Source organism: Oncorhynchus clarkii, chromosome 17, assembly GCF_045791955.1.
Source record: "Oncorhynchus clarkii lewisi isolate Uvic-CL-2024 chromosome 17, UVic_Ocla_1.0, whole genome shotgun sequence".
Classification (NCBI taxonomy): domain Eukaryota; kingdom Metazoa; phylum Chordata; class Actinopteri; order Salmoniformes; family Salmonidae; genus Oncorhynchus; species Oncorhynchus clarkii.
The window spans coordinates 34,799,300-34,811,847 of record NC_092163.1 but is presented as its reverse complement, the minus strand read 5'-3'; the positions used below and the strand labels follow the sequence as shown (position 1 = coordinate 34,811,847).

The 12,548-nt window shown below is 42.1% G+C and overlaps 1 protein-coding gene across 1 annotated transcript in view; it reads right to left on the bottom strand.

The window, feature by feature from the left end:
• Positions 1-12,548, bottom strand: part of LOC139370743 (copine-9-like) — a 193,592-nt gene that overhangs the window by 43,466 nt on the left and 137,578 nt on the right. Inside the window, exons 11-16 of the mRNA XM_071110413.1 lie at positions 3,797-3,838; positions 3,187-3,298; positions 2,300-2,353; positions 1,963-2,024; positions 1,712-1,758; positions 1,055-1,236 (exon numbers count right to left, since the gene is read on the bottom strand). Of these exons, the coding sequence (XP_070966514.1) occupies positions 1,055-1,236; positions 1,712-1,758; positions 1,963-2,024; positions 2,300-2,353; positions 3,187-3,298; positions 3,797-3,838 (499 nt within the window). The remainder of the gene's footprint in view (positions 1-1,054; positions 1,237-1,711; positions 1,759-1,962; positions 2,025-2,299; positions 2,354-3,186; positions 3,299-3,796; positions 3,839-12,548) is intronic.

Below are 12,548 nucleotides of genomic sequence, written 5' to 3'. Positions count from 1 at the left end.
CGGGGCAGTGGGCAGGGTTCGTGCCCTGGGCCGAGATGGCTCAGAACTCACTCCACCACTCAGTCGGGTCCCCTCCTTGTGGCGCTCGGCGCTCGGCATCGCCGGTCTTCTAGCCATCATCGATCCACTTTTCATTTTCCATGTGTTTTGTCTTGTGGTTCCTCACACCTGGTTTCAATTTCCTCAATTACTTGTTGTGTACTTAACCCTCTGTTCCCCCCATGTCGTTGTGTGGGATTATTTATTGTAGTGCTTGTGCACGTTCCTCGTGAGCGCACGACGGGTTATTTTTGTGCCCATGTATCTTGTTGTTCTGGTTGCCGTTGGTTTTGCTAATAAATCTCCGGTTATCACCCAGTTCTGCTCTCCTGCGCCTGACTTCTCTGCCGCCAATTACGCACCCCGCTACACATGCTTTGTAACCAGGTGTAGACTGACAGTGAAATGCTTATTTACGGACCCGTCCCAACAATGCAGAAAGAAAAAAATGTAAATAATACAAAAATAAATACACAATGTTATAGGGGGAAACACGTTTTGCAAGCAATATAATAGAGCAAATGAAACATTTATTATTCTTGGAGCATCAGTCAGCCTTGGATACAAATTGATATGGGTGGTGTTCAGTAGCATGGACTACTCAAAAATAGAACAGGACTCTATTTCAAGAAACAGCAAGGTCTCTCAACTGAGCCCGACAGATGGACATACACCATTTTAGTTTCCAACTCTCATTTGACATGAACTCTTATCAGCAAAGGGAAGTGTATGAATAAAGAAAGCATTGTGGATGGCAACTTCACATCTGTAAAAGCGTGAAAGCAAAAAAACACCTTACAGAAGGGACGTTGTCATCAAATAGTATTTATATAGTTCCCAAGGACTGAGGACTCTTCTGTGGATCAGTAAATACTGCAGCATAAAGTACCAGCACCTCATTGCAAGAAATACAACTGTGCCTGTTCATTACCCACAGTAAGTCCATCATAAAGACAATAAAAAAATGTTTCATCATATCAACAACAACTGCTCCCTCCCTCCATCACTCTCTCACCAGTGGGAAGACATGGGAGATCTTGCCATCCGGGGGCAGCTTTGCTCCAAAGCCGTAGGCAGGGAACATCTTGTCACTGTCGTAATCCTGGATGATCTCCCCCACAGCCTTCAGGGCCATTGCGTAGGCATTCATCTGGTAGGGACTCATGTAGTGCAGAGAGGTGGGCTGGGATGGGTTACCTGGAACACAGAAACAGAGCATTGGTTATTTCGTTACATATTTTTTAAACCTTTCTTTAGAAAGGGAAGTCATATTGAGACCCAGGTCTCATTTTCAAATGAGCTCTACGACACATCACACAAAATACAAAACACACACATCAAGTACAAAAAAGGCATAGGCCAAACAGGCAACGTTTCACACTATCATACTACTTGTCTTAGAATGCACGTTGAATACATTGATATAGATAAGTGCTATGCTATTGACCTATTAACCTACAGCCACAAGGCCGTGGGTTCAATTCCATCAGCATCCACTGACAAGAAGCTACAGCATTGCAGTATCTAACTTTCATTTGATAGTAAAATATTGCTGGCAATATTTGGCCCTGCTTTGACAAATGTTAAAGTAAGATTATATTGAAAGAAGTTTGGGGAAACTAGTCCTTTAATAGAGCCCTACGACTCGTATAAGTGATTCTGCCACACTTACCATTAGACGCTGTGAAATCGATGGCCACTGTGAAGTTGAGTTGCGTCCTGGGGAGACAATGATGAATTACACTGAATAACCCAAACGTTACAAGACAAAAACATAATAAAGACTAAAAAGGACATTGTCTGTTTAAACAATACAAAACCATTTCAGACATGAAAGCCAGGCTGAGCGAGCCATCAACGGCTCATCAACATTATTAAGAGTAGCCTCTAATGTTAATGGAACGTCACAAAGATTTGGCTCACCCTCCCCGGATGAAGTCTACAAACGTGTATTCTGACTCCACTTTAAAGGACAGCAGTGTGACCTTCAGGGGAGGGAGAGAGGAGGAGAAGGAGAGGGGGGAGAAATAGGGAGAGAGGGGAGAGAAACAGTGAGAGAGAGATAAAGAGGGGGGGGGATATAAGGAAAGGGATATAAGCAGAAACAGGAAGAGGGCAAGTGAAATAGAGAGAGAGGGAAGAGAAAGAGATGGCCAAAGCAAAACCTTGAATGCATATGACATATCACATTGGCAATGAATCCTATCTATAAAACATATGATAGATGGACAATGGAAAGCTCAAGCTCAAAGGTTCTTACTGTCCCTGAATTGATGTATTTCTTCTTCTTGCCTTTCTTTTTATGGTTTAGAACCTGGACAAAAAGAGGAAAGATGCGTACATTGAAAAGATGACTAGTTTGATTTCACCGCATAGTTTGCTGTGTGAAAGTGTGGTATGGAAAGAAACTGACCGTATGGAACATGTCATATTCTAAGTGATAGAGGACGGATGAAAAATAACATTCTTTTCACAGCGGGGATATCTAAGTGAAGTCGTAAGAATTGGAAAATGTGAAGCTTCAAATGGGTAAATCACAAAAATGCTCATCTCATTATTAAAGATATAATATGTTTTCTGATGTCTTATTTGAGTAACAGCTGTGTGCTGTGTACATGTGTACTTCAATATTAGTCAGTAAAAAATGTCCTACATAGAGAGACAACATAAACAAACAGACAAACATGCTTTAAAAAAGTCAGAAATTCCCAGTGAGCACAAGACGTAAAATTTGTTTTCCCAATGTCTTTTTAACGTCTTGTGCTCGTTGGGTTATACCTGCAGGCTGTAGCCCTTTCCTAATGGAATGTTATTCATATTTTTCATAATTAATACACATTTTTTTGTTGTTTGCCCGAAAATCCTGTGTTTCTATGTGAAACAGTTTTGTTATATTTCAGTCTTCTGTGATGTACAGTATCTGAAGTGTAATTTTGGGATGCAAACTCAACATTTAATACATTTCAACTCTATATCTGACATGGTACAGGTGTCTTCTTTTTTTTAAAGCCCAGAACCATGTGTGTGAGCTGTATATTTTAGTTTCAAAGTAGATTTATTTAAGACCACCAAGAAACACTCTGTGTGACCCCTGACTTAGTCCACTGCAATAATTTAAGTGTTACTGTTATTTTTACTTTTTTTTACCTCATAGACGTTGAACTGGCTCTGGCCTCTGGAGAATTCTCTGTAGCTGGTGGTGAACTCGCCAATGAAGTCATGACTGTGGGAATAGTTGCGAGAGTAACACCTGCAGCATCTGAAAGAGTATTATACTAAAGGAAACACCAACCCCGTCCCCTCTCTGTACATCTAAATACCATCACCTAAAGCCAAAATAGGACCTGCCCGCTATCAATCTGCGTGTGATATTTAGAGAGGAAGCCCCGTGGGCACATTAGTAGCCACCATCAGTGAAGAAGGAGAGAGGGAAAGAGGACAGAGAGATGGAGGGAGTCAGTCAACACTCATATTCATAAACCCTCTCGCTTTTGATATTACCGCCAACCTTTTAAAGTTCCGGTCAGTGAATTATGGTTGTGTGTGCTTATGGTGGAGAGTCCCTCTCACCCCCCTCATCCCCCCCATCCCAATGTCACTGGACTAATAAGGTGATGAAGATTCCCCTCCAGAGAAAGAACGAGGGATGACATTTGAGGGAGACTTGGAGCGTCTGAGGCTGTCTGGAGATTGTAAATGAAATTAATGAGTGAAGAAACAAGGGGGAGGAGGGAAGCGAGAAGAGAGAGAAAATTACCTTCCATCTCTGTCCCAATCATACACGTCCACCTTGACTGTCCTGGAGAAAGGGAAGATACGAGAGAACGATGAGAATCGAAGAGAGGGTGTGTGTGTGTGTGTGTGTGTATGTGCGTGCGGGTTTGTGTGTGCGTGCGGGTTTGCGGCTGTGTGTGTGTGTGTGTGAGAGAGAGAGAGATAAAGTGAGAAAGAGAGAAATGAAAGATGATACACTACAGAAGCTTGAACAACAGTAATAACACTGGAAATACACATGTCAATCCATATTGGGCTTTACAATCATTTACAAAAAGACTTAGAAATCTATTTCAAATTACAAAAAAAACTGAAACCATATCATGACCAATACTTGGCATCTATAAGGTCTTATTTATGCATACATGTAAGCAATGACATGAGAAATATATATATTAGATACACACACAAAACTAGTCAAAAGTTTGGAGTTTGTATTATACAACGGATGGGTCTAATCCTGAATGCTGATTGGTTAAAACCGCATTCCAGCAAAAACTAAAATGGATGAGTGGAACATTTCTTATGATCTTTTCTGCGGCATGACTATGGATGAATGGCAAAAAAAAAAATATATTTTTTTGAGGATACTGCATTGAATGGCCTAGAGAAAAGCCACAACGAAAAAAACACAGTTCAGAATACAAACTGGGCTATGCGTTGCTTCGAGGGCTGGCTAGCAAAAAAATAAAAAAAGTTGCTGACTTCCAAACTGTCACGAAGGAAGAGTTTAACCTTCTCCGACAGTTTTATGGAAATATTCTAAATGGGAAGTGGGAGCAGTACAGCATAAGTAGCTACCTAGCATTCCATTGGTGGCAGCTGGTGCCTTATGAAGGACACTGAATTTACCACCTCAAATAATGTATGTCTGGGCAACATCAAACAGTTAAGAAAGCAAGGAAAAAATATCACATACAGCCACCCTCCCATTACCGATTAGGACATGCCCCAGCTCCAAAACTCCCAGGCTCTGAATCTCAGTACACCAAGGGGTCTGGTCCAGAAAGTGTGGTTTGACCTCCAGTTACATACACCAGACAATTAAAGCCCAACTCATTCCTCGTAAAAACAGACAAGAACGGCCTAAGGTATGTTGTTCATGGCCTGTTTGTGTTATTTCTAAGTTGCACTCATAAGTAGGCTACTGGAAATCAATATTATAACAACGCATTCTCTCTTTCAGATACGCCACTCTCGCATATAACGAGGCCACAAAGAATTATCTGGACCCAAGGGAGACACCCGTGCCAATATATCCAACAAACACCGGCATTATCACATGAGTCAGCTGTGGTGGATAACAAAGAGAATATATGGTTTCATTGATTAAAATCAGCTCAAATGAATGTCATGGATTGTCTTTTTTTTCTGAACAATGTCCTGACAAGAGAGCACTATTTTTCTGCCAGGCAAAGTCAGGCATCATAAGCTCATTGTTATGGATGTATCGAAATACATCTTCACTAGAAAACAGCTTAAACAAATGCAAATACAGCTACTTTGCGGTTATTCTGTCTGCACTTTTTGACGTGACTGTAAATTAGCCGTAGATGGCTAGCTAGCAAGCAAAGGAAAATAACTTTGCCAGTCGGTTTGGCAATACAACATTTAGAACGAACGACTGGGTTGCGTCTATAGATATAGAACAAAAAGAACAAACGACTGGGTCACATCTCCAGCAACCCTAGATTTGCATCGGGACTATATCTTGTGGAAGGATGAAATAGTATGAATACATTTATCAAAATAAAGTTTTTAAGGAGAATATGTCGATCATTATTTGGTGATCATTTCGGGCCTAACAACGCCCGTGCCAATATATCCAACAAACACCGGCTTCTCGGGCATTATTACTTATATGTAACTACGTGTTTGGGAAAGAGAAGAAGAGAGGGAGGCAAACACAGTATGTCCCTTGAGAAATATGAGGTGATGATCAATATACAGTATATCACAAAAGTGAATACACCCCTCACATTTCTGTAAATATTTGAGTATATCTTTTCATGTGACAACACTGAAGAAATGACACTTTGCTACAATGTAAAGTAGTGAGTGTACAGCTTGTATAACAGTGTCAATTTGCTGTCCCCTCAAAATAACTCAACACACAGCCATTAATGTCTAAACCGCTAGCAACAAAATTGAATACACCCCTAAGTGAAAATGTCCAAATTGGGCCCGAAGTGTCAATATTTTGTGTGGTTGTGAATGTACCATCAACAAGCTTACGCTTTCTACGTATTCCCCAAGGTGTCTACAGCATTGTGACGTAGTTTTACGCATTTCTGTTGAATTTTTCGGCGTTGTGGTGACCGCAATTTCCGGGCGATTTCTCAGCCAAACGTGAAGAACAAATGAAGCTATTTCGCCTACAAAAATAATCTTTTGGGAAAAAATGAACTTTGGCTGTCTACCTGGAAGTCTCGTGAGTGAAAAAATCAGAAGTTCATCAAAGGTAAAGATTTAATTTGATTGCTTTTCTGATTTCCGTGACAAGGTTGCCTGCTGCTAGCAAGGCATAATGCTATGCTAGGCTATGATAAACTTACACAAATGCTTTTCTAGCGTTGGCTGTAAAGCATATTTAGAAAATCTGAGATGACAGGGTGATTAACAAAAGGCTAAGCTGTGTTCCAATGTATTTCACTTGTGATTTTCATGAATAGGAATATTTTCTAGGAAGATTTATGTCCGTTGCATTATGCTAATTAGTGTCAGATGATTACAACGATCCCATTCACAGGATGGGGTGTCACTACAGGTTAACAATGTTTGTCCTATTGAGATTGCTAAGGCGGTGTTCGCCTTAGCAATCTCACTAGGATAAAGACCACCTCCATTCCTGTCATTATTGAAAGAGATCATGATACCTCACATCTCAAAATAGGGCTACTTAATGTTAGATCCCTTACTTCAAAGGCAATTATAGTCAATGAACTAATCACTGATCATAATCTTGATGTGATTGGCCTGACTGAAACATGGCTTAAGCCTGATGAATTTACTGTGTTAAATGAGGCCTCACCTCCTGGCTACACTAGTGACCATATCCCCCGTGCATCCCGCAAAGGCGGAGGTGTTGCTAACATTTACGATAGCAAATTTAAATTTACAAAAAAAAAAATGACGTTTTCGTCTTTTGAGCTTCTAGTCATGAAATCTATGCAGCCTACTCAATCACTTTTTATAGCTACTGTTTACAGGCCTCCTGGGCCATATACAGCGTTCCTCACTGAGTTCCCTGAATTCCTATCGGACCTTGTAGTCATAGCGGATAATATTCTAATCTTTGGTGACTTTAATATTCACATGGAAAAGTCCACAGACCCACTCCAAAAGGCTTTCGGAGCCATCATCGACTCAGTGGGTTTTGTCCAACATGTCTCTGGACCCACTCACTGTCACAGTCATACGCTGGACCTAGTTTTGTCCCATGGAATAAATGTTGTGGATCTTAATGTTTTTCCTCATAATCCTGGACTATCGGACCACCATTTTATTACGTTTGCAATTGCAACAAATAATCTGCTCAGACCCCAACCAAGGATCATCAAAAGTTGTGCTATAAATTCACAAACAACACAAAGATTCCTTGATGTCCTTCCAGATTCCCTCTGTCTACCCAAGGACGCCAGAGGACAAAAATCAGTTAACCACCTAACTGAGGAACTCAATTTAACCTTGCGCAATACCCTAGATGCAGTTGCACCCCTAAAAACTAAAAACATTTCTCATAAGAAACTAGCTCCCTGGTACACAGAAAATACCCGAGCTCTGAAGCAAGCTTCCAGAAAATTGGAACGGAAATGGCGCCACACCAAACTGGAAGTCTTCCGACTAGCTTGGAAAGACAGTACTGTGCAGTACCGAAGAGCCCTTACTGCTGCTCGATCATCCTATTTTTCTAACTTAATTGAGGAAAATAAGAACAATCCGAAATTCCTTTTTGATACTGTCGCAAAGCTAACTAAAAAGCAGCATTCCCCAAGAGAGGATGACTTTCACTTTAGCAGTGATAAATTCATGAACTTCTTTGAGGAAAAGATTATGATTATTAGAAAGCAAATTACGGACTCTTCCTTAAATCTGCGTATTCCTTCAAAGCTCAGTTGTCCTGAGTCTGCACAACTCTGCCAGGACCTAGGATCAAGAGAGACGCTCAAGTGTTTTAGTACTATATCTCTTGACACAATGATGAAAATAATCATGGCCTCTAAACCTTCAAGCTGCATTCTAGACCCTATTCCAACTAAACTACTGAAAGAGCTGCTTCCTGTGCTTGGCCCTCCTATGTTGAACATAATAAACGGCTCTCTATCCACCGGATGTGTACCAAACTCACTAAAAGTGGCAGTAATAAAGCCTCTCTTGAAAAAGCCAAACCTTGACCCAGAAAATATAAAAAACTATCGGCCTATATCGAATCTTCCATTCCTCTCAAAATTTTTAGAAAAGGCTGTTGCGCAACAACTCACTGCCTTCCTGAAGACAAACAATGTATACGAAATGCTTCAGTCTGGTTTTAGACCCCATCATAGCACTGAGACGGCACTTGTGAAGGTGGTAAATTACATTTTAATGGCATCGAACCGAGGCTCTGCATCTGTCCTCGTGCTCCTAGACCTTAGTGCTGCTTTTGATACCATCAATCACCACATTCTTTTGGAGAGATTGGAAACCCAAATTGGTCTACACGGACAAGTTCTGGCCTGGTTTAGATCTTATCTGTCGGAAAGATATCAGTTTGTCTCTGTGAATAGTTTGACCTCTGACAAATCAACTGTAAATTTCGGTGTTCCTCAAGGTTCCGTTTTAGGACCACTATTGTTTTCAATATATATTTTACCTCTTGGGGATGTTATTCGAAAACATAATGTTAACTTTCACTGCTATGCGGATGACACACAGCTGTACATTTCAATTAAACATGGTGAAGCCCCAAAATTGCCCTTGCTAGAAGAATGTGTTTCAGACATAAGGAAGTGGATGGCTGCAAACTTTCTACTTTTAAACTCTGAAAAAACAGAGATGCTTGTTCTAGGTCCCAAGAAACAAAGAGATCTTCTGTTGAATCTGACAATTAATCTTAATGGTTGTACAGTCGTCTCAAATAAAACTGTGAAGGACCTCGGCGTTACTCTGGACCCTGATCTCTCTTTTGAAGAACATATCAAGACCATTTCAAGGACAGCTTTTTTCCATCTACGTAACATTGCAAAAATCAGAAACTTTCTGTCCAAAAATGATGCAGAAAAATTAATCCATGCTTTTGTCACTTCTAGGTTAGACTACTGCAATGCTCTACTTTCCGGCTACCCGGATAAAGCACTAAATAAACTTCAGTTAGTGCTAAATACGGCTGCTAGAATCCTGACTAGAACCAAAACATTTGATCATATTACTCCAGTGCTAGCCTCTCTACACTGGCTTCCTGTCAAAGCAAGGGCTGATTTCAAGGTTTTACTGCTAACCTACAAAGCATTACATGGGCTTGCTCCTACCTATCTCTCTGATTTGGTCCTGCCGTACATACCTACACGTACGCTACGGTCACAAGACGCAGGCCTCCTAATTGTCCCTAGAATTTCTAAGTAAACAGCTGGAGGCAGGGCTTTCTCCTATAGAGCTCCATTTTTATGGAACGGTCTGCCTACCCGTGTCAGAGACGCAAACTCGGTCTCAACCTTTAAGTCTCTACTGAAGACTCATCTCTTCAGTGGGTCATATGATTGAGTGTAGTCTGGCCCAGGAGTGGGAGGGTGAACGGAAAGGCTCTGGAGCAACGAACCGCCCTTGCTGTCTCTGCCTGGCCGGTTCCCCTCTTTCCACTGGGATTCTCTGCCTCTAACCCTATTACAGGGGCTGAGTCACTGGCTTACTGGGGCTCTCTCATGCCGTCCCTGGAGGGGGTGCGTCACCTGAGTGGGTTGTCACTGATGTGATCATCCTCTCCTTCTCTCTTTCTTTCTCTCTCTCGGAGGACCTGAGCCCTAGGACCATGCCCCAGGACTACCTGACATGATGACTCCTTGCTGTCCCCAGTCCACCTGGCCGTGCTGCTGCTCCAGTTTAAACTGACCTGAGCCCTAGGACCATGCCCCAGGAATACCTGACATGATGACTTCTTGCTGTCCCCAGTCCACCTGACCGTGCTGCTGCTCCAGTTTAAACTGACCTGAGCCCTAGGACCATGCCCCAGGAATACCTGACATGATGACTCCTTGCTGTCCCCAGTCCACCTGACTGTGCTGCTGCTCCAGTTTCAACTGTTCTGCCTTATTATTATTCGACCATGCTGGTCATTTATGAACATTTGAACATCTTGACCATGTTTTGTTATAATCTCCACCCGGCACAGCCAGAAGAGGACTGGCCACCCCACATAGCCTGGTTCCTCTCTAGGTTTCTTCCTAGGTTTTGGCCTTTCTAGGGAGTTTTTCCTAGCCACCGTGCTTCTACACCTGCATTGCTTGCTGTTTGGGGTTTTAGGCTGGGTTTCTGTACAGCACTTTGAGATATCAGCTGATGTACGAAGGGCTATATAAATAAATTTGATTTGATTTTAACAATAAAATACGATTAATTGACATTTGCACTTTGCATAAATCAGTAATATTGTGTGATTGTGTGAGGGTGTGTGTGTTTGTGTGCATGTGTGTGTGTGTAATAACCAAAGATAAAACGAAACGTTGTGGAACCTCCATGTTGGTCCCAATAACACCAGCGCTGGCCTTTGAGACAATATGGCCGACTGCTGGCATTATTCTGACCACCACAGAGCATCATGGGTACTGTAGTACATCATACTACAGCAACATTCCATAGTCCTTAGTATTGAGCACAGACAGTGACAAAACCACAAATCATTGGCTACTTAGTCCCACAGCCCTGCCAATGGCTCAGTTGTATGGAAGGCATAATGGGAACTCCCCCAGTTGTTACACCAAACTCATTTAGCTATCAGGAAAAAAAATCCCTGGTTTTACTGAATATAGAGTACCTGCTACAGTATCCAAAGTTGCTTTGACTAAAAGTTTCTGCTCAATGACCAAATGTAACAGTAGGGACAATGTACAGGAAATCTACAGAAAACCACATGAAACTTCCAAATATACTGAACAAAAATATAAACACAACATGTAAAGTGTTGGTCCCATGTTTCATGAGCTGAAATAAAAGATCCCAGAACTTTTCCATTCGCACAAAAAGCTTATTTCTCTCAAAAGTTGTGCACAAATTTGTTTACATCCATGTCAGTGAGCATTTCTCCTTTGCCAAGATAATCCATCCACCTGACAGGTGTGGCATATCAAAAAGCTGATTAAATAGCATGATCATTACACAGGTGCACCTTGTGCTGGGGACAATAAAAGGCCACTCTAAAATGTGCAGTTTTGTCACACAACACAATGCCACATGTCTCAAGTTTTGACGGAGCATGCAATTGGCACTCTGACTGCAGGAATGTCCACCAGAGCTGCTGCCAGAGAATTGAATGTTAATTTCTCTAACATAAGTCGCCTCCTCCAACGTTGTTTTAGAGAATTTGGCAGTACGTCCAACCGGCCTCATAACCGCAGACCATGTGTAACCACGCCAGACCAGGACCTCCACATCCGGCTTTTTCTCCTGCGGGATGGTCTAAGACCAGCCACACGGACATCTGATGAAACTGTGGGTTTGCACAACGTAATAATTTCTGCACAAACTATTAGAAACCGTCTCAGGGAAGCTCGCCTGCATGCTTGTCATCCTCACCAGGGTCTTGAACAGACTGCAGTTTGGCGTCATAACCAACTTCAGTGTGCAAATACTCACCTCCTATGGCCACTGGCAGCCTGGATAAGTGTGCTCTTTACGGATTAATCCTGGTTTAAACTGTACTGGGCAGATGGCAGACAGCGTGTATGGGCGAGCGGTTTGCTGATGTCAACTTTGTGAAAAGAGTGCCCCGTGGTGGAGGTAGGGTTATAGTATGGGCAGGCATAAAGCTACGGACAACGAACACAATTGCATTTTATCAATGGCAATTTGAATGCACAGAGACACCGTGAAGAGATCCTGAGGTCCATTGTTGTACCATTCAGCCGCCGCGATCACCGCATGTTTCAGCATGATAATGCACTGCCCCATGTCACGAGAATCTGTACACAATTTCTGGAAGCTGGAAATTTCCCGGTTCTTCTATGGCCTGTTTACTCACCAGACATGTCACCCCATTGAGCATGTTTGGGATGCTCTGGATAGACAGGTGTACGACAGGGTGTTCCAGATCCAATATCCAGCAACTTTGAACAGCCATTGAAGAGGAGTGGGACAACATTCCACGGCCACAATCAAATGGGAAGGAGATGTGTCGCGCTGCATGAGGCAAATGGTCACACCAGATACTAACTTGTTTTCTGAGCCACGCCTCTACCTTTTTTTAAGGTATCTGTGACTAACAGATGCATATCTGTATTCCCAGTCATGTGAAAGCCTAATGAATATATTTCAATTGACTGATTTTCTTGTATGAACGGTAACTCAGTAAAATCTTTGAAATTGCTGCATGTTTTTCAAGCCCTGACCTTAGAGATCCTTTTTATGTCTCTATTTTGGTTTGGTCAGGGCGTGAGTTGGGGTGGGCATTCTATGTTTTGTATTCTATTTCTGTGTGTTTGGCCGGGTGAGGTTCTCAATCAGAGGCAGCTGTCTATCGTTGTCTCTGATTGAGAACCATACTTAGG